Source organism: Fonsecaea pedrosoi, assembly GCF_000835455.1.
Source record: "Fonsecaea pedrosoi CBS 271.37 unplaced genomic scaffold supercont1.2, whole genome shotgun sequence".
Lineage (NCBI taxonomy): Eukaryota > Fungi > Ascomycota > Eurotiomycetes > Chaetothyriales > Herpotrichiellaceae > Fonsecaea > Fonsecaea pedrosoi.
In genome coordinates this window covers 98156-124658 of record NW_013550614.1, presented here as the reverse complement: position 1 = coordinate 124658, position 26503 = coordinate 98156, and the positions used below count along the sequence as shown (strand labels likewise).

The following is a 26503-nucleotide window of genomic DNA, read 5'->3' as shown; positions in this document are numbered from 1 at the left end:
GTCCTGTGTTACGACGGCCACTTCTTGTCATAAACGGTCTATTCTCTGAATTTGTAGTTCTAACTGCAACAGTGGTGGAGACCTCTGGCGCTTCTGCTCTTCTCAGGTCTCTTTTCCCGGTCCAGACGTCTTCGAACCTCGACAGGTGGGTGATATCTCCTATGGCATCAGGGGGAGGTGGGCTGTCGTTGTCAATGCAGCGCATTTTCCCCCCAGCACTCGCTGCGGACCGTCGAACTGTATCTCTGCTGCGTTTTTCGCTTTCATTACCGAGGTGGGGTCTCAGCCAACAGGCCTGAACTTCGATCTTGCTCTGATCTTCGCCCCGTAGATGTAGAAGAGCACCGGCACTGGGAAGAAGAGCAGGCAAAGAAATGCCAGGAGCGAGGTTGCCCAGGGGACGCCGAGGTTGTGGTACATGGCCGGGGCGAACAGGGGGAAGCCAGCGCCAGCGATGGATCGCACAAAGGTGTTCACGGCGATGGCGCTGTTGGAGTAGAACCCATAGCAGTCAATGATGAAGTTTGTGCCTTGCCAGAAGGTCGACAGGCAGCCCATGCCTAGGAGGGCCGTGGCGAGGATCTGCGGGACCCAGGTGATGTTTGGATTAGACGTCCTAGCCATGTGTTAGTAAACGTACTGTTCATCCACCGTAAAACCTGCAGAAGTAGCCAGCTCGAAGAAGGGAGGAAAGGGCGGCATTACCAGGCAAACAGAAACAAGCCAATTGGGAGTACGCCGGCTCCGATGATCATTGGCGGCAGTCTCTCCTCGGGAATGACCTTGCCGTGCTTCTTGAAGGCCTTTGTGAAATTTGTCCTTGTCGAGTAGGCAATCATACCAGTTCCCATTGCAATGCCGACAATAAAAGCGGCAAATGGGAGAGAGCCGACGCCAGGATTCCAGCCTCGCTGTTCCTGGAACGAGATGGGATAGGCCTCGAAGAGGAGATATAGGATGCCGTAGATGAAGCTCATATAGGCGGTAATCAGGGCCAGGATCGGTTCCTGGACAAACATGACGAATGGGCGAACGAGGTATATAGTCGTCAATGTCTTGATGTTGACTCGACTCTCGTCCGCTTTGGCGTGTAGTGCCCAGTTTCGCGTTTCGTATCGCAGTCGCTTGGCTTTCATTTGGAGGATTCTCGCGGCCGAGGTTTCGGGGATCAGGACCAGGCCGATACATCCAAACAGCGCGGTCATGATCAAGGTAATCCAAGCGGTCCATCGCCAGCCAAGATGGGACTGAGTGACGAAGCCGCCAATGATAGGTCCGGCGACCGGTCCAGTGAAGGCAGAGGCTGCAAACACGCAAATCCCATACGCCCTCTCAACGGGTCCCCAGATATCAGCCATGGCGCCTCCAACCACGGCTAATGGCGCCGCTGCTGCGAACCCTCCAAAGAAACGACCGAGCATGATTGTTTCCACATTCTGAGCCACGGCTACTGGAATTTGAAAGACCGAGAAGACAAAATATCCCGCAAAGAGAGGTATCCGTCGCCCAAAGACTTCCGATGCTGGTCCAAAAAGGATAGGGCCGAACACAAAACCAAGAAGGAAGAGTGAAACCCCGAGGGTAGACGGAATCTCGCCAATATGGTATTCTTCGGCCACAGGACGAATAGCAACGGAATAGATCGAGCTGGCAAAGGTGACCACAAAGGTCTTTTGCACACCAAGTCAGCCGATCAAATTCTCTGCTCATTTCTGGGAAACCTACCATCAGACCCATGGAAATGGTAATCGCCCATCGTTTTCCCTTCGACCAATTCTTGGGGTTTTCTGGATCGTCTGGGCCATCAAACTCGACTAGATCATTCTGGGGTTCAAGAGCCGGGCATATATGGTCTGGGACATTGATATCTTCGCCTTTGTCGAGGTCTTGGAGCGCAAGAACGCCGGACCCCTCCTCGAGAGGCATTGCTGGCTTCTCGATTCCGGTATCGTCGTCCAGCGTAGACGAGGATGCCGAAGCAAACGGGGCCTGTGTTAATGCCGGCCGGGGCTCTTCCATTCTCATTGCAATAGATGCCGGTGTCAATCGGTATGTATGACGACGACCGCCATGCTGAATACTGGCAAAGAAGCACTATTAAAATATCTTAAACAGCAACAAGAATGGACGTCGTGCCTCTCAAGCACCGGGTTTGGTGCAAGCGGCCGCATGGCGCTGGATTTAAAAGGCTCCGTTGTCGGATATACGGCAAAGGCGAGCTGCGGACAATCATCAAAGATGGAGTGAACATTATTGGAGACGTCTAGGAGTGCAGTAAATCTCCCCGGAAAAGGCCCATCAACGGGCTAATTGGTGCTCTAGCTGTTGGTATATGATTTGGTAGACTTTAGAGGACATTTGTGGGCCAGCCCATAGATTTGTTGACCTGGCCTTCTGGAAGTTTTGGAGATGTTTGACCGGTAAAGGTGGAGACTCCATCTCACTGAGAGACAATCATGCTCTGTGCCAGAGACGGTGGGTACGAGTGCGTCCGGTTCAACCAACGAGGTCTATTTTGTTTTGCAAAAGAGGCACTCGTTGTCAAAGAGGTACTCTGTTGTCATTGAGCGTATCCTGTGTTCAGCATACGCAGGCAGACCCTGTTGATCAGGGTTTGCCGAGTTTCGGACTGCGATGTCGGTCCATGTTCGTGGTGACATTCCAACTCATGTGGCCAACCACCATAGCGGCAAAATCACTCATGCTCTTTGGCTGCAAGACGTGGTTGTCATTTTTGGTGAACGCCATTGATGAGAGGCGGGAATGATGTGGAAGGAGTGCGGTGATTAGGAAGCGAAGTTGAGGTGTTTGTACGAGGTCTCCGCGGGCGCTTCGCGTACAACGGACTTGTAGTCTAAGTCGCTATCTCCGTCTGCATACGAGAGACACATGCGTTTAGGTTTTACATAATACAAGTATATGTATGTGGTCATCAGGGGAATGGAACCGATACTCAACAAGGTAGATGCCAACTTCTATTGTGACGCGGCTTACCTACCAAAAAAGCGAAAGAGAAACCGGGCACTGCTCTAGGATACTGAAACTGTAACCTGCTGCAAATCAGCAGACAGAGTCGATGGTCAACTGCATCTGCCACATTTGGATAGTGGCTGGTATTCTCCTTTGCGCCTATACCAGAGTTTAGCTCTCGAGTCAGTAGACTGGCGTACCTAAACACGCTCAACTGTTGGCTGTCCTGTGCCCTGATGTACCCAATCCAAGGCCGAACGTTTGTATGTCGGGAGACAGCAGATCCGAAGGCTCACAATTTTGACAGGAGCTGCCATAAAAATCGTAACAGGTGACAGTGGTGGGCACTGGAAGTTGCGTGCATTGACCTGATTTACCGGGCATTGGCTGTGGTCGAGATAGCTACTCGCCTGGCTGAGATGCACATTGCATTCGAGCTTGCTAGATCTCCGGGTAGACGTCAGTCCTTCTAAGTAAAGGGATACTTCGTCTGACGTCTTTGAGGAGATCAAAATTGATGTCGACTGTAAGGATATCCGGCTCGCGCGCCTGCAATTCCTCCTTCCCTATGTCGTCGACGTGGTCCAGCCGCCCTGCGATTTGGCCATTTGGCGAAATGACAATGGTGTCACCGTAACTAACACGTGCTGCATTGTGTCTACCACATTGTGCCGAGGCCATGACCCAGGACTGAGTCTCAATAGCTCGACATCTCAGCAGGATTTCCCAATGAAGTTTTCCGGTTGGCACAGTGAAGGCAGACGGATAGAGCAATATGTCGGCTCCCAGCCTACGCAATCTGAGTGCGGGTTCAGGGAATCGCAGGTCAAAACAAATGAGGCTGCCGATCTTGCCCAGGGCGGTGGGATATGGTGAAACGACCTCATGGCCGGGTTCGGTCGAGTCACTCTCCTTCAACCTTGGCCCATTTGGACGCAGATCAAGGTCAAAAAGGTGCAGTTTCTGGTATCTGTGTACGATATCCCCCTCTTTATCAATCCATATCAGTGTATTTCGGATTCTCTTCGACGGGGGATCGGTTGGTTCATGAATTCCAACGTTGATAGGTAAGGAATGCGTTTTCGCGGCTTGTTGGAGACCACGGACAAAGGGGCTATGGGAGACATCTTGACAGAGCTCTACCGATTCCGCCGCAGAGGAAGCGATGTAGTCGGAGGCTTCGGGGAGGAATAGTGCCTAGAAAGATGGACGCGCTGGTAAGGATCAGGTGAATGGCCTCATAGAGAGAGCAAACATTCCACCTACCTTTGCTCCAGCCGCCACGGCCTTTTGCACAAGCTTCTGGCATTGAGCCAGGTTATGGGACATGGATGCATTCGAGCAGATCTGACCAATAGCCTAGACAGTAGGAGTCAGCCCAATGCGGAGACATGTAGAGCATGGGTCAATATAAATCCATACGGCGAGCACCATGGTGGGATGAGATGAGCTTTTCAGACGTAACTCAGGAAGTGGACCGCAACAGACCTTCCAGCTGGTCTCCTTTCACCCGTTCACCCGAGTAGAGTAAGGAAGAAGAACGATGGGGTAAGAGGAGCATCATAAGGGCGGTGGTATTCCGCATAGTAAAGTGAAGAAAGATAGGATCAACGGATCTCGCACGGCAGACTTACCGGATACGAGGGCGTGCACCAAAAGTATTGTTTACACTAATTTAAATGACAGATGTTACTTACTATAACAGAAGATTTTCTGAGCTTGTAGGCACTTACACCTATCTCCTAGCCATAAGTTAGAGCTAATAGGCGGTAGCGTAGTCTACATTCTCAATCTTGACAGACGCTGTAGGCACTGAGAATTGAGCTCTGATACCTCCGGGGGCCGCTGTAAGGGCAACGAAAATAAAGTCTGTTGTCTTTTGATCAGCTTGTCGTTCTATTACTAGCGTTAACAAAACTTTTGGTGCGCGTCTCGGTACAGATTTCTCGTTGCATACGCCCACCTTCACTCACCTACGAGGTACTTTACTTCTACCAACACTAGTGATATCCATTGCAAGACGGCCTCTCTACCTGTTGACGTGTACTCCTACGACCCTGCAGTCATAGTAATCCGAAAATATCAGGCCCTTCACCACCCCCTGAAACATTTTCCTCCTACCCACATTGCGCTCCTCATCTGGTAAAGGCCATAGGACGTCGATTGGAGCCGTGCCAGTGGCAAGCCTTCGGGGCATGCCACCGATATGAAAGCCAATGAGCTCCTTCAGCCGAGGACAATACAGTTGCGGTGTTATTAATCTCACCCGTCGACAATGCTTTGGCCCACTGCTACTGACATGCATCCTCTACTTCTCCACGTCTCCTCCTTGTGTACCCCGCCTCTGCAAATCCCCTGACCGAATACGGGCGCTTCACGTCTGCGATCTCTGCGGGGCGTGACTCTATCCTATCGACTCGACTCGAGCTGCCATGGGGGAAGGATATCCCGAGGACTAAAGGATGCTGCACCTTGTACCAGGTAGCACCGCAAGACAGCTCAACACTATAAAACCTCGTCTCATCTGCCCGCTCCTGCTGCTTCCCCGTGCCTTCCATATCTCGCCGAAACCCACTTCTGCCTTTGTTTTTGTCACACTCCCGTCTCTGTATTGAACCATTGACCTCAAATAACAACGACCATGGCTACAGTATCGATCCCTAAGCAGCAGAAGGCTGCGGTGAAAGTTGGCGAGGGAAATGATTCCAAAGCCCCTGTCAAAGAGGTCGACGTGCCAACTCCTGGACCTGGAGAAGTTCTTGTCAAGATCAACTGGTAGGTTCCTTCCACACGGTTAATTGTCCATTTCTGAGAGTTGGGCAGGACCGGTCTTTGTGCTTCGGATAAATCCTTGATTAAGGATGAGTGGGCTCCGTTTGGTGTCTCGATGCAACCGGCAACAAAAGGCATTGCTGGCCACGAGGGTGCTGGTGTGGTCGTTGCAGTTGGTGACGATATGCATCATCGGTGGAAGGTAGGAGATCGTGCCGGTATCAAGTGGGTTTGGAGTACTTGTGGCGAATGCGAGTTTTGCACAAACGGTGTCGACGAACTTCATTGTCCGAACCAGAAGAACTCGGGGTTTAGCCAGGCTGGGACATTCCAACAATACGCTCTGAGTGACGGACGTTACACCACTCGCATCCCAGAAGGCGTGAGCGACGAGGAGGCTGGGCCTATCATGTGCGGAGGTGTCACAGCATACACCGCTTGCAAGCGGAGCGCCGTGAAACCTGGGCAGTGGATTGTACGTGTTGACCAGCTATTATATCGCTGGGCTTTACTCACCTACCTGCTATAGGTGCTTCCGGGGGCGGGAGGTGGTCTGGGTCACTTCGCGGTACAATATGCCAAAGCTATGGTATGATCCTGCACAAATGTTGTTTTCACACACTAGGCTCACCGCCATTACCTAGGGTATGAGAGTCATTGCCATCGATGGCGGGGACGAGAAACGCGATCTTTGCAAACGGCTGGGCGCGGAAGAGTTTATCGACTTCACAAAGACCCAGGATATTGCTGCCGAGGTCACGCGCATTACCAAGTATGGAGCCCATGGTGTCATTGTCACTGCGGCCACGAAGGAAGCCTATGCCTCTGCACCTGGGCTGCTTCGTCCAGGCGGTACAGTGGTTGCTGTTGGTCTGCCAAAGGATCCGACCATCCTTGCAGGGGCACCTCCTCTCATGCTGTGTTTGAAGAAACTGAACATTGTGGGAAGCGTCGTTGGTACACTGAAGGATGTTGAAGAGGCATTGGACTTTACCGCTCGGGGATTGGTTCGCGTAAGTCAACAAGAAAGCCCCCCGAAGGCAACGGACTGTCAAGACATCGCTAACTTATCTCTCTTTCTCACTCCACAGCCTATCCTCACCAAGGGAAACCTTGAGGATCTGGACAAGTACATCGATCTCATGGTGGCTGGCAAGCTTGCAGGGAGAGCAGTGTTGAAGGTCTCGTGACAGGCAGGATGATATCAAGGTTTACTTCCTGATAAGTGAATGAGTATATTAAATCCACACAATACACGTTTATTATTGATGGGCAGGCAGGGCAGGCAAACAATCCCTCGCTTGTCCAGCCCTTCTACTGTTTGTCGTCCCGCGTTGTCGAAACTGACTATAGCTAGGCATATTAGACACGGAGAAGATGACAAAGCGAATGCTATGCCATGTGGGGACCTAGCAATCTTCCACTCCATGTCTGATTCGTGACTATGTGGGAATTGCTATGCCGGTGCGCGTCGAATCCATCTACCCGATCCCACAGACTAACGACAAGGCCTGCCAGCGGTGCAACCACCCCAACCTGATGCAAGTTTTCTGTCTGTCTAATTCCTAAAAAGCCCTTGTCTGATCTAAGCTATCATCTGTCCGCTAGAGTCCAACGATACACACTATCTTCAAACCAAGACCCACGATATTGATACTGTGAGTGGACTGGTGGGGTGGTTAGCCACTCCATCATGAGACTTCCAGATCTGCTTATTTCCCTGTCACCACGAAAAAGTCATCAGCGCTGGATTCAGCACAATCGGCAATAGGAGGTGGCTCGCGGTGACTGTGCTCATGGGCAGAATCGCGATAAAGTCCTTGATTAGCCAGTCAAACGGGATGTAGCCTCCTGGGTTGGTGGCCAGGACAACCATGCCGACGATGCCGACGAGGGCAAAGGCGATGCTGAACTTGAACTTCCTCACCACCTTGGGGACCTCGATGAAGAAGTTTGAGAACTCGGCTTCCTTAGAGGTGGCGCCCCAAGTCATGTCGATCTCGAACATGTGCGCCAGCAGGGCTTGCGAGACGTGCAGCGACAGCCCGCCCAGGAAGATGGAGAGCATGAGGATCCACTTGAAGTTCTCCAGCAAGGCCGGGACGAAGGATTTCTGACCGATGCGGTACCGCATGATCGCGAGGGCGATGTTTCCAAGGCCGTTGAACACAATCACGATGCTGAACCAGACTTTCCAGCTGTCAATATAGTATTTGTCCAAGTAGCCGTTGAACCAGCCGATGGCGAAGTAGTTGGCCAGGGTCATGATCCAGGCCGCGCCAATGGCATAATACGTGCCAATATAGCTAACAATCGTGATCTTGGAGGTGAACCGGATGTTGGAGAAGAGGAACCGCCGGAAGAGCTCTGTGAAGGGCCCTTTGTAGATCCATTTCCTCATGGGATGGAAGAGAAGTTCATTGCATCCGTACGCATACTTTTCCCATCGGGCCAGCTCGTCGTACACGGTGAGGCTGACGCCCTCCTTGAATCCTCCGTGGGCCCATGACGCCAGCCTGATGATGTAGCCGTCGCACTGAAGTCGCAAGGACATGTCAAAGTCTTCGCTGACATGTGACTCGGACCAAAATTTCTCGTAGCCGTCTTCATCGATGTAGGAGACCTGCTGAATCGCACTCCAACGAAGGATGGCATTGTGCCCTACAAAGGGAGCCACGTCACCGTTAGCGACCGTGTATTCGATGGCGGTGTAGATGAGGTTGGTGAAGAAGGTGATGCCGTTTTCGAAAAAGGTATGCACAACTTGCATTACGCCGGATGCAAATTGCATGATTCCAACATTCGGAGATTGTTCCATCTCGCTCACAGCGTCGAGCAAGCAGTCTGCTGGTACCCTGGTGTCGCTGTCGATCAATAGGATATAGTCCCCGACGCGGATGTTACCATCCGCCCAGGCACGTGGAGTTTCGTCCAGCACTTCTCGCAAGCATTCGTTGTAGGCTTCGGTCTCGTCACTGGGCGTCCAGGTCGAATTTCGGTGGTACCTTTGAAGTTTATCCTCGACTTTGCATGACAGCATCAAGCCATAGTTCATGTTGGAGGCCTTCTTGAACTTGCCTTTGCGTATAAAGCCTTCGCTACCATGTTTTGGACGGGCCGTCCAGCCGATATTGTGGTCCTGGTAGAAGTCAATCCGTGCCTTCCGTTGCTCCTCCTCAATGATCTGCAGGCCATCGTCGTTGATGAACATGTTTGCGGTGCCACCTTGCAGCTCGTACGTTGATATGGCTCGCTTGATCGATTTGACCGTTGGTGCAATTACGGAGCCAAGTCCTTCCTTGTAAACAGGACACTGAATGGTAATGTGCGGTAAGGACGACGTACGTAGGCGAGGGGAGCACTTTGCCGAGTAGTATTTTGAGTTGAGTTGCATCTGCTGGATGGGCCCAAGGCACTGTGCCACGCAACCAACAATAACTTGGGCGAAGAACTAAGAAGTCATTATCGATTCCTCCATACGAATAACGAGACTTACCAACGTAAAGAAGATCTGGACGGGAACCAAGGAGAGAAATGCGAGGCGTATGTATGAGCCATCGACGGCGATTTCAGTTGCCAAAGATCGACATGCCAGACCAAGTAATGTGACAACAATGATTAATGTAAATGCGACCAGTATAGTGTTCATCAGGTTGGTCGGACGATCCTGGATTGGTAACTGTCCAGACTCGAGCTCTGGAGAGGCTGTGGAAGCTCCGTTCTTCTCGTTAGAAACTTCTTCCTGACCACCGGCCTCGCCGGTATGCCACACCAGCTCCATCAACTCAGACTCAATGGAGGCTGCTCTGCTCATTACATTTGAAGGATCATCGTCCCACACAACCAACAGCGAATTGGCAGCAATGAAGGCAGCAAATTGATATTTTCGTGCACGAGGCAGGTGAGCAATCGTGGGTAAGATTTGAACACGTAGGCCATTCATGAGAGGAACGTCTGTAGCATCAGGAGCCCAAGCCAAGAATGTTTTGATAACTCTGGAATTCACCGTCATGGCGACCTATTTTCCGAATAAGTCTATTGTGATGGTCAGGGTAGTATAGCATACCTGTACATTAAGCTCCGCACAAACATCCCCAAACTGTGAGTCTCGAAGAGCTGATGGACATGAAAGGTAGATTCCACGAGACTTTCGTAGCACCACTCCTTCGATTTCACCGCTTCCGTCACTGACCCATAGACGCGAACATTGTTGCTGATAGAGATGATTAACCATAACCTCATATCTGATCTCCTCGAGGGCACTTCGGACGCTTCGTGTCGATTTGCCCCCAATTGATGCGGCATCGCTTTGCAAGGGGGATTCAGCAGAGGTAAGGAAGCCGTGAATCGGGGAGCTAGCCATTGGGTGATGTCGAGGCGGAACTGTCTTGCTGGATACCTTAACTAGCTCAGATCGTCAGTCGCGCTGTTTTGTGATTTATACTTGTCGCGCCGACCGTGATGCACTCCCTCCTGAAGAAGCAGTTGGAACGACGAGAGAACCGCCGTCCTAGAGAAGTGTAGGAAGGGGGAGAGTTGGAGAAGAAAAACATGGGGCCGCTCTAAAGATGAACAATACTCCGTCTCCTCATGGAATATCCTGAAGGACCACACATGGTCTTACTGACAGACCGGCGTTAAATAGTGACACCTAGAAAACAGAGACGGCGGATGCAGTAGCTGAAGAAACTTTTCACTCCAAACCTGAGTTGACAGCCCAAAAAGGGTTCCAAATCAAGAGCAAGATTTGGGTTTCGACTCACCATAGCCCTTGTCTGTCCTGATCATATTGGAACACTTGCCTTTCTGAGCCATGTCATGGCGATGAGACACGGCCAAACCCATTTGCAACACAGCAGTCATTTTCGGGGTCGAATTTCGATGGCATTGGGATTTTCTTAGCTCAAAATAGCGTTGGCCGCTCTATCAAGAGGGGAGACCATCTCGACGAGGACCAGGCCAGTCCAGCGCAGCCCAGATAATCATGTAGACACCAGGAACAGGGAAAAGAGAATGAAGGGGATGGTGCGCAAGGAGACTTGACAGGTCATGTTTCCTGGACCAACGACCTCAGACAGGGGCTCCTGTAACTATGCCTGTTTTGGTTTAAGTCAGCCTCATCTCAAACTTGTATGCAAGGGTAGTAAATGTGTTCTCTGACTAGACATGGTCATATCAGGTCTGTGCGCATCATGCATGATGTAGTGTCATGTCTGGCAGTCCGGGAACCAATTGATGGTAAATATAGAGACTCATCCTGTTACACGGGGTCTCTATCCCTGTTGTCCATTGCTGAATGAGGTATATGCTTGTTGTTTTGTTCCGCCTTGGTACTGACCATTATGGCTCACATTCAGTCCTGTCGATAAGTGGCTATAGTGTAAGAGAAATATCTCCGCTCCTTGCAATTCAGTGAAGAGATTGCGGACTGGTAAGTTGCGACAATCTCAATCTGTCGCTTGATCGCGGCTGGGAGCCGGATGAGACAAATGACCGCCTGAGCCGAGACAAGTCCAACATTCTGCGCCGGCGAAGGAGCGTATTCACCAGGACTGTGGCTTTTAAGGGTTGGCGTTGGAGTTATTCTCGTCCCATAGTTCGTTCCAGAACAGCTTCCGGCAGATTTGGATAGACACTGTCCTGTTACGAGAGGGTCGATAGAGCCTCGCCACGTCCAGAAAGTTGAACGATATCACAGCTCTTAATACTTTCCAGCCTTACCATGACACATTTTTCTCGGCCAAGTTATTCTCGAGCAGAATCCACGATGAGTATTGACATTACGCCTCGGCCTGGTTCGCCAGACTCAGCGACTGCGAGTGGCGGATACCAACATGAGAAGCCAGTCAATCCATTCCTTACCCCGTACGCTTCTGGAGATCCATCGAGGGCGGCATCATCTGCAGTACTCGTCCAGCCCATGCTCAACCAGAGATACTTCCACTCTCGCAGAGTCAAGAAAGGCGAGGTGGAGAAGCCATGGACAAAGGTCAAAGATCCTCGAGAGAAATGGGTAACAATTATCCCATTGATTGGACTTGCAATTGGTTTCGGGCTTGCTGGTCTGCTGGTCTGGGATGGTCTTCGAACTGTGGTCAATCACCAGTACTGTCCAGTGTATTTGGATGATTTCTCGAGCGGCTTTAACTCCAAGATTTGGACCAAAGAAGCTGAAGTTGGGGGTTTTGGGAACGGTCAGTTCGAGGAGACCACTGTGACGGAGGAGAATGTTTTTGTGAGGGATGGAATGCTTCAGATCAAGCCGACTCTTCAAGATGCTAAATTGATCGAGACCAACAACGTCATTGATCTGCAGGCCAGTGGCATATGCACATCATCAGTCTGGAGCAACTGCATTACCAGTACAAACACAACCAATGGCACCATTGTCAATCCTGTCAAGTCTGGGCGTATCCATACAAAGAAAGGCGCTGTCATCAAATATGGTCGGATTGAGGTTGAAGCCAAATTACCCGAAGGTGATTGGTTGTGGCCTGCAATCTGGTTGCTCCCTGTCGAGGCCAAGTATGGGGTGTGGCCGCAGTCTGGAGAGATCGATATCGTCGAGTCTCGAGGCAACAACCACACCTATCCGCAAGGAGGAAACAACATTGTTTCCAGCGCTCTGCACTGGGGTCCAGACACTGCGAATGATGCCTGGTGGCGGACCAACGTCAAGAGGAACGCATTGCACACAACCTTCGCGAAAAAGTTCCATACGTTTGGGCTGGAATGGTCGGAGAAATATATCTTCACCTACATTGACACGCGGCTGCTGCAGGTGTTGTACACCAACTTCAACAAGCCACTCTGGGGACGTGGCCGCTTCCCCCAGGCCGATGCGAATGGCACTCGCATTTTGGATCCATGGACCAAGTACAACCGTGCATCGACACCATTTGACCAAGACTTTTATCTCATCCTGAATGTCGCCGTTGGCGGTACAAATGGGTGGTTCGAAGACGGCAAAAAGGGCAAACCCTGGGTCGATGCGGGCCAGACTGCGAAGAAGGATTTCTGGAACGCGCGAGACACGTGGTATCCGACGTGGAAGGACGGCGGCCAAATGACTGTCAAGAGTGTGAAAATGTGGCAGCAGCAGGGATACAATGGATGTGAGTGAACCGTGGTCGGAGTTTCCGAGGGCTCGGTATGGTGTGGAAACTCTGTCTTCCTGACGAGTAGTCCTTGAGACCAAGCGAGAGTGTGGCGGTCAGGTCATTGAGAGGATGAAGCATTCTTTTGGTCAGGCAGGTTACAGGTGAAGTGAGAACCCAAACAAGGAGCAGATGGCGTCGGAACAACATTATTCCGTCACATCACGTGTCAACACAGAGGGAAATGTCGCAGGACAAGTTCGGAGCATTTGATCTAGAATTTTGCTATCATTTTGAGAAGTGTTGAGAAGCGCCCTGTTGGCTGTACAACACAGACTAAGGACGCCGGTCCATCCACGTAAACAAGGCAAATTTATGTACAACGATTCCTGGTAGACAGAGAAGGTTTACACCAATTTCAAGAGTCCTTCGAGATTGATGCTCTTGGGTCGCTCAATTGGCATGCCCAGAGCACGATCCCAGATCAGTTGCGCCAAAGGACCAAGACCTCTGCTGACTCCAAAAGTGACGGTGTAGTACAAGGGATCCTGGAAGCCGTAGTGGTGGAAGAGGACACCCGAAGCACTGTCGACGTTGGGATGAGGATTTTTGGTCTTGCCGTGTTCGGTCAAGACGCCTGGCGCAATCTCGCTGTTCTTCTTGACCAGCCGATAGACGGGGTTGTTCGCAATGTCCTCACGGGCATCACCGAAGTCAATCAATGCCTTGAATCGTGGGTCAGGCTTGCGGAGCACACCGTGACCGTAGCCCGGGACAACCTGGCCGGAGCGAAGAGTTGCCCAGAGGTAGTCTCTGACGTCTTTGTCAGAGAAGTTTTCACCGATTTGCGCCTGCATCTTCAAGATCCAGCGGAGGACCTCCTGGGCAGCAAGACCGTGCAGAGGTCCGGCCAAACCCAGCAAGCCAGCAGAGTACGACAGGAATGGGTCAGAAAGAGCAGACCCGACCAGGTGAGTTGCGTGAGCCGAGACATTGCCACCCTCGTGATCTCCGTGAAGTGCGAGGTAAAGACGAAGTAAGTCCTGGAAGCCCTCGTTCTCCTTCCCTGGCTTCCCGAGGAGTTTCGCGAAGTTGTAAGCCCAGTCCTGGTCAAGGTCCAAGGGCAGGTCGAGTGCAGACTTGTCAAAGATTGCCGCAGCCACACGAGGCAGCTTGGCGAGAAGGTTGATGCTGTCGTCAAAGGTAGAATCCCAGTAGTCCGCCTTGTTCAAACCCTCTGCATACTTCTTCGCAAATTTGGATTCGGTGTTGAGAGCAGCAACGGCGCACGACAGCTGCGTCATCGGGTGGACATTCTTGTCGAATGAGCGGAGCATTGAGACGACATGGGGTGGGAGGTCCGACTTCTCGGCCAACTCGCGCGAGAGGGCTCGAACCTGGGAGGTGGAAGGGACTTTGCCGGTCAAAAGGAGCCAGAACATAGCCTCAGGCAACATCTCGGTCCCAGAGGTGCCTTTGGGGAGCTCCTTTTGGCAGTCGGCGATGGTTCGGCCGTGGAAGCGGATGCCTTCATTGGCGTCCAACACGCTACCCTCCCAAACCATGGACTTCATTGTTCTCATGCCGCCGATGACTTGGCCGACAGTAATGTCTCCAATCTTCTTGTCGGCATGGCTCTTGACCTGCTTGAGCAATTCTCGTTTCTCAGGAATGACAGACTGAAGCGTAGCCTTGAGGTCGGGCTCGGCAGAGGAGGCGTACGTCCGAAGGATCAAGGAGGCATAAGGCCGGGTTGACGAAGCAGCACGAAGGCTTCTCAGGGCGTGCTGGGTGGTCCTGGTTGTGGCAGCCATTGCAATCAACAATCCTCCTATTCACAGCTTGTGTCTATTGTTTGCTGAGACGGTGCTTCCTGGGCGGGGTTCGTGGACTTCAATGGACGCAGCGAGAGAAGATGTCGACACCGCGAAAAGATAGTGTGCGAGCACTGGTGGTGAAGATGAGAGTCGAGAAAGCTAACAGTATTCTGCAAGAATGCGGCATGCAAGAGCTTTTTGCTTCGAACCAAAAAAATGTGAAGTCCGAACTTCGCTATTAGCGACAAGCCTACCAGCCCCTTGTGAAAGGCGCATTTTCGGTGGACAGCCTCAGCCCATGAACAAAAGCTCCGAGCCTAACCGATGTCCCGAGGCACTTTCAAGCCCTCCGTTTCTCCTCAAAAACCCCCCACAGACCCTGCCGGAGCTCGTCGCTTCGCGGCCCGAAGTCGGGAGAGGCTCGTTGTCTCCAGCATCTCCAGCAGCTCTGAGAGCCCTCGACAGTGGTTTCTCCACGATCGAGGTGTTTGTTTCTTACCAAGCAATTTCGGGCTGCCGTCCGCAAGGCTCATAGAGGTGCGCCATTTCTTAATGCTATAACCCAGGGGAGTGCCGTTTGTCCATTTCCACATTGCTATTCTTTGGAATGTTTAGAAGAGGTCAGTGATATCGCAAGAACAATGCTTCGACGCCTACCCAGGAGCCTTCCCAGGCTCGCAGCCAGACATACCACAAGAGCAACAGTATCAAAACCACTTTTCGCAGCTATGCCCCGATATTTGTCCTCGTTACCCGCAGTGAACCCTCCCGTGTCCACTTCACTACCTTCCGACTCGTTTCAACTTCTCTCGACCGAGGACAAAGCTGGCGACGCAGAAGACGTTTTGTTCAAGCAACAAGTAGAAGATGTGAAGGCATGGTGGGCATCACCGAGATACAAGGGCATCAAAAGACCTTACAGACCAGAAGATGTTGTGAGCAAACGAGGGACGTTGCAGCAGGTATATCCTAGCTCGCTCATGGCGAGGAAACTCTTCAATTTGTTGGAAGAGAGAGCAGCCGAGGGCAAGCCAGTCCACACCATGGGAGCAATTGATCCCGTCCAGATGACGCAGCAGGCGCCCAACCAAGAGATTCTCTATGTATCGGGCTGGGCCTGCTCATCCGTTCTCACGACCACAAATGAGGTTTCGGCAGACTTCGGCGACTATCCTTATAACACGGTTCCTAATCAAGTTCAGCGACTGTTTAAAGCTCAGCAACTCCACGACCGCAAACATTTCGACGCACGGCGGAAGATGAATGCGGAAGAACGGAAGAAGACCCCTTACATCGACTACATGAGACCTATCGTTGCAGATGGAGACACCGGGCACGGTGGATTGTCCGCCGTGATCAAGCTGGCGAAGCTCTTCGCCGAGAATGGTGCTGCGGCAGTGCATTTCGAGGACCAGCTCCACGGGGGCAAGAAATGCGGTCATTTGGCAGGAAAGGTGTTGGTACCTGTGGGCGACCACATCAACCGCCTCGTCGCCGCAAGATTTCAATGGGATATGATGGGCAGCGAGAACCTTGTCATTGCCCGAACTGACTCGGAGAGTGGCAAACTACTCTCCAGCGCCATCGACGTGCGGGATCACGAGTATATCCTTGGTGTAACCGAAGACACCGCTCCGCTGGCCGAGGTTCTCCAGGAGATGGAGCTGAACGGAGCAGATGGACCAGAAGTGGACAAGTTTGAAGCTGAATGGGTCAAGAAGCACAAGCTGGTCACATTTGACGAAGCTGTCGAAGCCCACATCAAAGCTGAAGGCGGAGATGCCTCGGAATATCTCGCCAAAACCAAAGCAGATCGCAACATGTCCCTCTCTTCACGCCGCAAACTCTCTTCTCAATACACCAAGTCGCCCGTGGGTTGGTCTTGCGACGTCCCTCGAACTCGCGAAGGTTTCTACCATTACCGAGCAGGCATTCCTGCTGCAACCAAGCGTGCCATTGAGTTCGCCCCTTATGCAGACCTTCTCTGGCTGGAGACTGCCGACCCCAGCGTGTCGAAAGCTGCCGGTTTCGCTCGGGAGATCCGTGAGGCCTACCCTGGCAAAAAACTTGTGTATAATCTGAGCCCGTCGTTCAACTGGATGGGTCAGGGCTTCAACGATACTTCGCTCAAGTCATTCGTATGGGATCTTGCCAAGGAAGGCTTCGTGCTTCAGCTGATCTCCCTTGCCGGACTCCATTCCACGGCCACGATTAGCGCGGAGCTGTCGCGAGGCTTTAAGGAAGACGGAATGCTCGCCTATGTCAAGCTGGTCCAGAGTCGAGAGAAGGAGCTTGGGGTTGATGTTCTCACTCATCAGAAGTGGAGTGGAGCACCATATATCGATGGAATTATTGGCGCCATTCAAAGCGGCAGCAGTTCTAGCCGGAGTATGGGCGAAGGCAATACAGAGGCAGGCTTCTAATGAAAAGATGCTGATGCACTATCATGGGGCATAGCCTTGTTTGACACCTGTTCTGTTGAGCACTGCTGTGAAGCCGCTGGTCTGTCCATCTTATGAGACAGGCACTGAGAGTGCTGCACTTCTATATGATGACGTGATGTGGATAAAAGAATGTTTTTCGAGCTGGGGATTTCACTGTAGATATATTGTTGTAGCCAAAAGCTTCTAGTTACTGCATAACCAGGTGTTTACTTGGTGTTGGAGGAGAATCGAAATCATTTTCGCCATGGTGGCAACGGAAACAGCATGAATTTGCAAGTATATTATGCTGCTTAGTCAGTCAACCAACCCCCTCTGGTGGCCCCCAACAGTGCCCTGCCTGCTTGCTCCGCCTATCTCTTATCGATTAGAAACTACCCCCCTGGTATCCGGTCGGCGCCCCCAAAAAATTTCAAACAAGGCTGAAAGGAAAAAAATTATCTTCCATCCTTCCAAAGCAGCCAGTGAAGTCAGCGGCTGGTGGGCGCAGGCCGTGTCAGATTTCTCTCATAGGCTCCTCTTCTCCACCGATACGCCCCTCGTCGCTTCTGCAATTTATTCTTTTTCTATTGTTTTGTGTCTTCCCCTTGGGTTACTTTTCACTCCTGCGCGGGCTGCGGTGGCATAGGGAGCGACACCATCGTTCTTGTTGATCCGTGCAGCCTTCTGTGTTCAAGTTTTTTTCTCCAGTTCGATTTTTACTGTTTGTTTCCGGGAGACCTAGAAGTTCCGCGCTGCACGGAATTTCAGTTGCAAAGTAATGCCACACATCGAAAGCCCTCCCTTAGCTCCCGCAATGGCGACGACGGTCGTTCCTTCGAAGTCCAACTTTTCCGGGGTCGCTCCAGCGTCCGAAGAAGTCAGCAGCCTTCTGAAAACTATTATCGACACCAATTCCGCCCAGACTTCCCTCGATGCTGCATATGCCCTCACAAACCTCCTTATCCAATCGGTGGGGATTCGGGGTCTTGTCTCTTACAACCTCATACCAGAGATAAAAAAGGCCGCCGCAGACAAGAAGAATGGCGCCAAACGGGAAAGCGCCATGTTCATCCTCGGGGCCATGTTTGAGCGATTCCCCCGTGAGCAGCCGCTGAGTGAAGTGGTCTTCCTGATCCAAGACGGTGGCCTCTTCAATCTGGTCCTCGATGGGTTGGCCGACAAGGGTTCTTCAGTTCGTGAGTCGGCGCAATACGCCGTCGACGAACTGTTCAAGAATCTCGCACCCGAGGCCATGGTCATAGGCCTCCTCCCGGCTTTACAGGCCTATCTGTCCAAACCAACTGGAAAATGGCAAGGCACTGTGGGTGCTTACACTCTCTTGGGAAAGATGGCCGACAAGGCCCAGATGGGAACAGGCACGAAAGATGAGGAACAAGCTAAGGATGTATTGCGGGATTCTATGGGTAAAACGCTCAAGGAGCTTATCCCAGTTGTGGAGGGTGGTATGCACGATCTCAAAGCTGAAGTCGCCAAAGCCGCCACCAAGACCATGACCTCGCTCACGACTTTGCTCCAAAACGACGATGTAGCACCTCGGATACCCCTGCTCATCGACACCATGAAACACCCGTCCGCCCAGACTCTCCAGAAAGCGATTCACGCCCTTTCTCAAACGACCTTTGTCGCCATCGTCACCTCTCCTGTTCTCGCTCTTCTTACCCCGTTGCTGGAACGATCACTCAACACGCCGACGACATCTCAAGAAGTTCTCCGCCAGACAGTAGTTGTCGTGGAGAACTTGACCAAGCTCGTGCACGATCCCGTCGAGGCTAGAACATTTCTGCCCAAATTACAGCCTGGCGTGCAAAGGGTGAAAGACAATGCGTCCCTCCCCGAAGTCCGAGAACTCGCCACCAGAGCCGTCAATGTGATGAAGAAAGCTATGGGCGACGATAAAGATGGGGTGACCAATGGCCAAATTGCGAGAACAACCACTGATGACGTTTTAAAAGTCCTGGACAGCTCAATACGCGCCCAAGGCGGTCTCAACAAAGAGGATATGTCGGTCTGGAAGACCGGCCAGACCTATGTCTCGGAAATGGTTAGAGAAGACGTCAATTCTCGAATCTTCTCACGTATTCCCTCCCGGGTTGGACCGTATCTGAAGTACATGCTACCAGACGAGCTCTGTACAGCTGTTGCTGAGGCTGTGCAGAAGCACTTTGTGGAAGAGGATCACAAAAGATTTGGGGCTCCAGTTGTTGAGGACCCGAACGAGGTCGAGATTGTCAATGCCGAATTCTCGCTTGCTTATGGCGGTATGCTACTACTCTCGCACACTAACCTACGACTTCTGAAGGGACATCGCTACGGTCTATGTGGCCGTAACGGCGCAGGGAAATCGACTCTAATGCGGAGTATTGCTGAAGGGAAATTGGAAGGTTTTCCGCCCAAGGAAGTCCTGAAGACGTGTTTCGTGGAGCACAATCAGGGCGAGGATGCTGATATCAGCATTCTTGAATATGTGTCCAAAGATCCCGAAATAGCCAAAGAAGGCAAAGCGCGAATCTCAGAAGTCTTGAGCGAAGTTGGCTTTACAGCCGGTCCCGAAGGTCGACAGTCCCACAAGGTGGGTTCGTTGTCCGGAGGCTGGAAGATGAAGCTGGCTTTGGCAAGGGCCATGTTGATGAGGGCTGATGTTCTCCTGCTCGACGAACCGACCAACCACCTGGATGTTGCGAATGTCAAGTGGCTCGAGGAGTATCTCCAGAAGCACACAGAAATCACTTCGTTGATCGTGTCCCACGACTCTGGCTTCCTCGACGCAGTATGCACGGACATTTATCACTATGAGAACAAGAAGTTGGTCCATTATCCTGGAAATCTCGCGGCATTCGTCAAAGTCAAGCCCGAAGGCAAGAGCTATTACACACTATCAGCCACGCAAGTGCAATTCAAGTTCCCTCCTCCTGGCATCCTCAGCGGCGTCAAGTCTAACACACGGTCTATCATCCGCATGACGAACGTCAGCTATACCTATCCCGGTGCATCCAAGCCTAGCTTGACCGACGTTTCATGTCAACTAAGTTTATCATCCCGAGTCGCCATTATCGGTGCCAACGGTGCAGGCAAATCCACCCTGATCAAGTTGTTGACTGGCGAAACCATTCCTCAAACGGGCAAGGTGGAAAAGCATCCCAATCTGCGAATTGGATACATCAAGCAGCATGCTTTGGAGCACGTCGAGATGCATTTGGAGAAAACACCAAACCAGTATCTACAGTGGAGATATGCCAATGGAGATGATCGAGAAGTCTTGATGAAAGCTACGCGGCAGCTCACTGCTGAGGATAAGGCACAGATGGATAAATGGATCGACCTCGGAGATGGGAAGGGTTCCAGACAGATCGAGAATCTGATCGGCCGGCAAAAGTACAAGAAGACGTTCCAGTACGAGGTTAAATGGCGAAACATGCTTCCAAAGTTCAACTCGCAGGTCTCAAGAGAGACCCTGTTAGAGTGGGGCTTTCAGAAGTTGGTCCAAGAGTTTGATGACCACGAGGCATCGCGTGAAGGTCTAGGTTATCGCATTCTCGAACCCAAGGTGATATCAAAGCACTTTGAGGACGTTGGACTAGATCCTGAAATCGCCAACCACAACGAGATCTCGGGTTTGAGTGGTGGCCAGAAAGTGAAAGTCGTGCTAGCAGGTGCCATGTGGAACAACCCTCACCTGTTGGTCCTCGACGAACCGACCAACTTCTTGGATCGAGATTCACTAGGTGGTCTGGCTGTGGCTATCCGCGACTACAAGGGTGGCGTTGTCATGATCAGTCATAACGAAGAATTTGTTGGAGCGTTGTGTCCAGAACAGTGGCATGTGGCCAACGGAAAAGTGACGCACAAGGGTCACCTTGCTATCGACCTGAACCGGTTTGACGACTCACGCCCGGGGTCCAGTAATGTCAGCTCCGCGGTATCCAGCGCCACCGCTTCCGCCGTCAACTCAGGCGTCGAAGACAACAGCGATATGAAGTTCAAGGCGAAGAAGAAAAAGAAGATGACGAGGGCGCAGTTGAAGGAAAGGGAAGTGAGAAGAAGACTAAGACAGTAAGTTCTGACCCTACCCGAGCAGTCTCTGTACCATGTGCTAATGGTTTGATTTCCAGTATCGAATGGCTCAATAAACCTCCTGGGACACCTCACCCACCTGATTCAGACGACGAATAAGGGTGGTAAGACGGTTGAATTCATAGCGTTGGCGTTCTTTCACACGAAATCTTGACCATACCATGGATATGCACGCCGTTCGACCATGGACGATAGACGATAGACTGGGCATGTGGGAAAATGACTTATAGACCGGGACTCGATTGCCATATGGAAGTTTGACTAGGATTTTGCATATGTTGCGCGCTCCATAGACAATGGGTTGATGATGTTGATAGACAGGCTGGCACCACGAGAGGATACCCCGTTTAATGAATGAGGACTTTTTCACGTTAATATGTTGATGTGTTGTGCAGTAATAGTTGAGCGAGTTTGTGCCGCAGATTCCAATCGAAACAATGACGTGGTATCTGGCGGAGGTACAAATTAAATTATCGCCAGGAAGCATATACAATGTACATGAATCCCCGATCTTCAACCACTGCAGCTTATCGTGGATCGCCCTCATTTTTCTCGAATAGACCAAGCGACCTAGATACTAGTCAATGCGACAATGAGCTCTACAAACGACGCCGAAGTCCCATCAGACATGAAAATTTCCATAAACCCACAACGCGCATCCGCCCTCTGGCACAACCTCACTTCCGTCCAGCAACGAGTCCATGGCGCATGGTGCGCTTCCTTGCCTGCAGGCACGAGTCCTCCGCCGGCGGCTCCTGTGCGGGTCGTTGCTGTATCGAAGCTGAAGCCTGCCTCGGACATTCTCGCCCTTCATCGTCCGGCGCCGGCGCCTGAAAACACCTCGTCCCCCGCGGCCAGCGGTGGGACGCAAGGGCAAGGCCACGACCATTTCGGGGAGAACTACGTGCAGGAGTTGGTAGAAAAGTCGAGACTGCTGCCCAAGACGATCAAGTGGCACTTCATCGGCGGGTTGCAGTCGAACAAGTGCGTACCGGTGACGAGGGACGTGGACAACCTGTGGGCGGTCGAGAGCGTCGACAGCGAGAAGAAGGCGAACCTCTTGAACAAAGGCCGCGCGGAGCGGAACGAGCGATTACAAAAGGAACACGGCGACAGTTGGCGTCAGGTCCTGGCCGACACGGGCATGGAGGAGAAGCTGAGGGTCTTCATCCAGGTCAACACGTCGGGCGAGGAGTCCAAGAGCGGCCTGCGCCCTGACTCGGTGGAGCTGGTCTCCCTCGCCAGACTCGTCCGCGACCGCACAAAGTGTCCGAACCTGCACCTCCAGGGGCTCATGACCATCGGCGCCATCGCGCGGTCAAAGGCCACGACCGCGGAAACCGAAAACGAGGACTTCCTCACCCTCCGCGCCACCCGCGACCGACTCGCCGCAGATCTGGGGCTGCAGGACAAGGATGAACTGGAGCTGAGCATGGGCATGTCGGAGGACTTTGAGAGCGCAGTCAGGTTGGGTAGTAGTGAGGTGCGGGTAGGGAGTACGATATTTGGGGAACGCCCTCCAAAAAAAGAGGCTACAGTGCTAGAACATACGGGACAAGAGAAGAAGTAAGAGCATTCTATCATACGAGAGGGCTTGGATCTCATGACCTTGTGGCCAACGGTGAGCTTGACCACTCACAGGGGAAAAAGAAAGGGAAGAACGGCATCATGCTATTTTGACAAGAAGATGCTCAAATTATATGTCACCCGTGAGGATAATGCATGCTGTACCCGCTCCATCTGGGCCGCTGAACACCATACGACAGGCGCTGAAGAGGACTGAATACCCGGACCTGCTAATGCTGATGCTGGTGACACGAGTCGAGGCCGCCCCTAAATTGGAGGCCCTCTAGCAAGTCGTTCGTGCATGAGTTTCAACAGGATTTCAGGAACCTTTTCCTGCGTCGCACGAATAGTGACGCGGAACATCTAAATAAAAGGTCAGTCTCGATCATGTACAAAGGACAGCGCTCCTTGGGAATCATACCTTTTGCTGATGATTGGGCTCTAGTCTGAGTAGACATCCCGTCTTTCCCTTCTCCAACTGCAACACCGCACATCCAACAATGTTCTTTGGATTTGGATCCACGTTGTCCAGGAGGCGCCAACGGAATCCTGCGACGGTTTCGCGGACAAATTGGTCGTTCATTGGCGCCAAAGGATTGCGCATGCCAAATGTACTTTGCGCTTCAAGGGGGCCCGCTCCAATCTGCCGCCAACGTTTGAAGAAATCCTCCGCGGAGAGCTCCGATGGATCCATGAACCGGTGGGGTAGGATAGGCAACTTCAGAGTATATCCCTGCAGGGCTCCGGCGAGATATGAGATGCGGATGGTGGGCGCTTCCGAGAATGGCGCAACCGAAGTACACACAATGGTCTGTTGGACTTGCGAGTCTGCACTGACTGTTGAATCAGGGAGGTTCTTGTTATCAATTTTGAGGCTGGGGGCCGATTTGTTATCCACAGTGGTCGTGAAGGAGCCAACTGAAAATGAGGCCTTGTTGGTGAAGTACAGCTTGATCACCCCGAGATGACCACGATACTCTGCCCTCATGCCGACTTGAATCTGGGGATCCTCGTACAAGACACCTTCGTCGGCGAAGAACAGGTTGTCATAGCCGATCTCCCAGTCTGGCGAAAGATGGACCGTGCTCGTGAGACTGGAAGACTTCACGTCATCGTCATGGCCGTTCATATCCAGTCCTTCCAGGTCCTTTGCAGCACTGGTCGTTCCATTCTGTCCCGGTGTGGCTGCGGCGCCATTCGTATTTCCAGTTGCCCCATTGACGATAGTGGTAAAGGATCGCTTGAGCCCTGTCTGCTGGGCCAGCAAAACTTCTTTTTCATCGGCATTGGCGTCCTTGCCGCCAACCACCCACGTTCTCCTTTCGCTGATCCCGGCACTCTTCTTGTGCAGCCTTTGCAAGAGGATGGAGGCTCGTTCAGAAAACGGGGGCATTTCGTCGCAAATGGTTCGTAGTAGGTCATCAGTCGGTAGAGTCGCAATAGTCAAGTATTCACATGCCCTCTGTTGCAACTCTGAGTCGGGCGAGTGGCTGTAGAACTGGAACATCTGGAGCAACTGTGGTTTGATCTCTGGGAACAAATTAACGAACTTGACAAATGTTGACAGCAGCAGAGCCCTTGTGGGATCGGGGGCTGACAGCATCTTGGTCTGTAGCACCATCAGTTGCTCGATCGGACTACATCCTTTGTTGTCGGCTATTAGGTGGCCGAACTCTCCAAGAATATAACCTCCAATTTTGACAAGCGTGTCGTGGCAATTGTCGGTTTTCAAATAGTCAAAGATATGCTGTGCTGCGTAGGGTTGCAGTTCTTCATTATTGGTGACAATCTGAACCACTCGTTGCCAGACCTCGTCGCTGACATGATCCCCAGCCATGGCCAGCAGTCTCAGGGAGATATCAATATACCACTGAGCATCAGTGGCGTATTTCTCCGTTAGAATCGCAATCTTGAGCGTCATTTCTTCGCGTATTGAGAAATCCGCAGTTTGCAGGTACTTTAACAGTTCATTGACGATAGGTTGGGCATTGGTTGTGTCACACATGCTGTATAACAAATCCAAGCCCTTCCTCCGAACGCTGATATCTCGGTCTCGCAGCGAACTGATGATGATATTTTGGTGCCGTTTGATGGGATCCAGAGTGTCGGACCTGGCAGCAAAATGGGTCATGGCATCCAAACCCAAGTACCGCACGTTTGTTTCACGCGACTGAATGAATCTTCCCAGTTTGGAAGAAATCTGCATCATGAGCTGGTGCTCTGTATCAAGGTGGATGAGAAGGTTGATGGCCTCAAACAATACGGCATTCTGAGCATTATTCTGTTGCACATTTTTGGGCGCCTCTGTAGCTGCTTGCATGATGGCCTGCAGTGATTCGCGAATGATATCGCGTATGTGCGAATCTTCTACTCTGAAGTCAGAATCGCTCGGACGAGGATGGGAAATGGTGTCGTACTTACCTGAAGCAGGGTAATATTGCAGCAACTTTAGAAATTTGACTTGGATCCACGGGCAAGGGACTTTGTAGTACAAATAATCCGGCGAGATGTCGTTCTCAATGACAATCTTTCTCAGCCTCTGAGCTGCCTTGACATAGCTCCCCTTGTATGCCTCCGGGTTGTCTTGAATCAGAGCCATGATGAGAGAAGTGACAGAGAGCACCACACCCATATCAGGATCGTCCATCAGTGATATTATTCTTTCTGCCCACTCTCTTTGAATTATAGCCGGGTGCTTTCGATAGAGCCGGAGCAGCGTCAAGGCGGCCTTCTTCTTGACAAAGGATTTGGAGGTAGGGGAGATCATCAGCCGATGGACGTCTGCACTGAGCGCCTCGCCCATTTCTCTACCACCCACATTGGCCACTGCATGCAAGGCCAGACAGTTGTTGAGTTCATTGTAATCCAGCAGGTCCTTTCGGATACTGTTGACCACCAAATGCAGGAGCTCGTGCTGCTCGTGGAGGAATAGGGTGACGGCAAGGTAACCGATCTGCTTCTCGGAGTATTTGGTTGCGGAGATCAGGTTAACGGCTTCCAGGTGTCCAAAGTCGACGTTGTACCCTTGGATGTAGATGTAGAGCAACTTGCAGACGTATTTTTTCTTCTGGTAGCCATCCAATTTCTCGCTCTTGAATTTCTGGCGGATGTTGGCCAGTTCTTTATTGATTCGCTTCTCCTCCAGTTCTCTCGCCCGGGCATTTCGGAGGTCGGCTATGAATTGGACGAGACCGCGCATCGACGACATGGTGACAGGTAAGAGACGGGCGGCATCCACGCGCCGCGAGGCCTTCGCGCTGAATGCAACAGGAAACGGTGTGCGGGCAGGGTCGTAAGGAGGAGGACCAGGGACGACTCAATTCGGGGAAGACTGGTCTCAATCAACAAGTCGTTGTCCGACGAAAGGACCACATTTCACAAGGATGGACCACAGTAGCCAAAGGACACGAGAGTCAGCATTGACTATCTCCTGTCTTCAACAAGAATACGACTGCCGAGCAGAGCCAGCCTCGTGTTAATTAGAGATGGTGGATGAACTATGATGTGGTCGTCAACGTCCGCACTACCCGCAGTTTGGCCCTGCGCCATCTCGACCCCCCAGAAAGGATCCGAACCCCTGCAACAGATCGAGCCCCCGAATTTATTTAGTAGCGCTAACTGCACAACTGCACAACTGCACCACAAATAATAGACTTGGACGAGGACTTTACCCGTCTCACATCACATCATATGCGCTGGGCGGCTTCTAGGACCCTCCCACTCCGGTAAGCATGAGTACTCGCATCATCATCCGTACGTGGCCACT

At 51.9% G+C, this 26503-nt stretch overlaps 10 protein-coding genes across 10 annotated transcripts; 5 read left to right on the top strand and 5 right to left on the bottom strand.

The window, feature by feature from the left end:
* Positions 1 to 282: 282 nt before the first annotated feature.
* Z517_02007 (uncharacterized protein) lies at positions 283 to 2019 on the bottom strand (the record flags this gene model as incomplete). Its single annotated transcript, XM_013431118.1, has 3 exons — positions 283 to 616; positions 706 to 1670; positions 1726 to 2019. 3 exons carry the CDS (start codon positions 2017 to 2019, stop codon positions 283 to 285), a joined length of 1593 nt encoding a protein of 530 aa, XP_013286572.1.
* A 1392-nt stretch (positions 2020 to 3411) lies between these two features.
* Z517_02006 (uncharacterized protein) lies at positions 3412 to 4404 on the bottom strand (the record flags this gene model as incomplete). The annotated part of the gene is made up of 3 exons (XM_013431117.1): positions 3412 to 4167; positions 4237 to 4329; positions 4393 to 4404. The coding sequence occupies 3 exons, from the start codon at positions 4402 to 4404 to the stop codon at positions 3412 to 3414; spliced, it is 861 nt and encodes a 286-aa protein (XP_013286571.1).
* Positions 4405 to 5611: 1207 nt separating this feature from the next.
* Positions 5612 to 6932, top strand: Z517_02005 (uncharacterized protein; the record flags this gene model as incomplete). The annotated part of the gene is made up of 5 exons (XM_013431116.1): positions 5612 to 5745; positions 5794 to 6217; positions 6272 to 6331; positions 6387 to 6755; positions 6834 to 6932. The coding sequence occupies 5 exons, from the start codon at positions 5612 to 5614 to the stop codon at positions 6930 to 6932; spliced, it is 1086 nt and encodes a 361-aa protein (XP_013286570.1).
* A 533-nt stretch (positions 6933 to 7465) lies between these two features.
* On the bottom strand, positions 7466 to 10105 carry Z517_02004 (uncharacterized protein; the record flags this gene model as incomplete). The annotated part of the gene is made up of 3 exons (XM_013431115.1): positions 7466 to 9193; positions 9239 to 9760; positions 9809 to 10105. The coding sequence occupies 3 exons, from the start codon at positions 10103 to 10105 to the stop codon at positions 7466 to 7468; spliced, it is 2547 nt and encodes an 848-aa protein (XP_013286569.1).
* Positions 10106 to 11509: 1404 nt separating this feature from the next.
* On the top strand, positions 11510 to 12865 carry Z517_02003 (uncharacterized protein; the record flags this gene model as incomplete). The annotated part of the gene is made up of 1 exon (XM_013431114.1): positions 11510 to 12865. One exon carries the CDS (start codon positions 11510 to 11512, stop codon positions 12863 to 12865), a length of 1356 nt encoding a protein of 451 aa, XP_013286568.1.
* Positions 12866 to 13246: 381 nt separating this feature from the next.
* Z517_02002 (2-methylcitrate synthase, mitochondrial) lies at positions 13247 to 14653 on the bottom strand (the record flags this gene model as incomplete). The annotated part of the gene is made up of 1 exon (XM_013431113.1): positions 13247 to 14653. One exon carries the CDS (start codon positions 14651 to 14653, stop codon positions 13247 to 13249), a length of 1407 nt encoding a protein of 468 aa, XP_013286567.1.
* A 731-nt stretch (positions 14654 to 15384) lies between these two features.
* Positions 15385 to 17079, top strand: Z517_02001 (isocitrate lyase; the record flags this gene model as incomplete). The annotated part of the gene is made up of 1 exon (XM_013431112.1): positions 15385 to 17079. One exon carries the CDS (start codon positions 15385 to 15387, stop codon positions 17077 to 17079), a length of 1695 nt encoding a protein of 564 aa, XP_013286566.1.
* Positions 17080 to 17893: 814 nt separating this feature from the next.
* Z517_02000 (uncharacterized protein) lies at positions 17894 to 21270 on the top strand (the record flags this gene model as incomplete). The annotated part of the gene is made up of 2 exons (XM_013431111.1): positions 17894 to 21150; positions 21210 to 21270. 2 exons carry the CDS (start codon positions 17894 to 17896, stop codon positions 21268 to 21270), a joined length of 3318 nt encoding a protein of 1105 aa, XP_013286565.1.
* Positions 21271 to 21763: 493 nt separating this feature from the next.
* Z517_01999 (YggS family pyridoxal phosphate enzyme) lies at positions 21764 to 22741 on the top strand (the record flags this gene model as incomplete). Its single annotated transcript, XM_013431110.1, has 1 exon — positions 21764 to 22741. One exon carries the CDS (start codon positions 21764 to 21766, stop codon positions 22739 to 22741), a length of 978 nt encoding a protein of 325 aa, XP_013286564.1.
* A 411-nt stretch (positions 22742 to 23152) lies between these two features.
* On the bottom strand, positions 23153 to 25945 carry Z517_01998 (uncharacterized protein; the record flags this gene model as incomplete). Its single annotated transcript, XM_013431109.1, has 1 exon — positions 23153 to 25945. One exon carries the CDS (start codon positions 25943 to 25945, stop codon positions 23153 to 23155), a length of 2793 nt encoding a protein of 930 aa, XP_013286563.1.
* Positions 25946 to 26503: the final 558 nt, after the last annotated feature.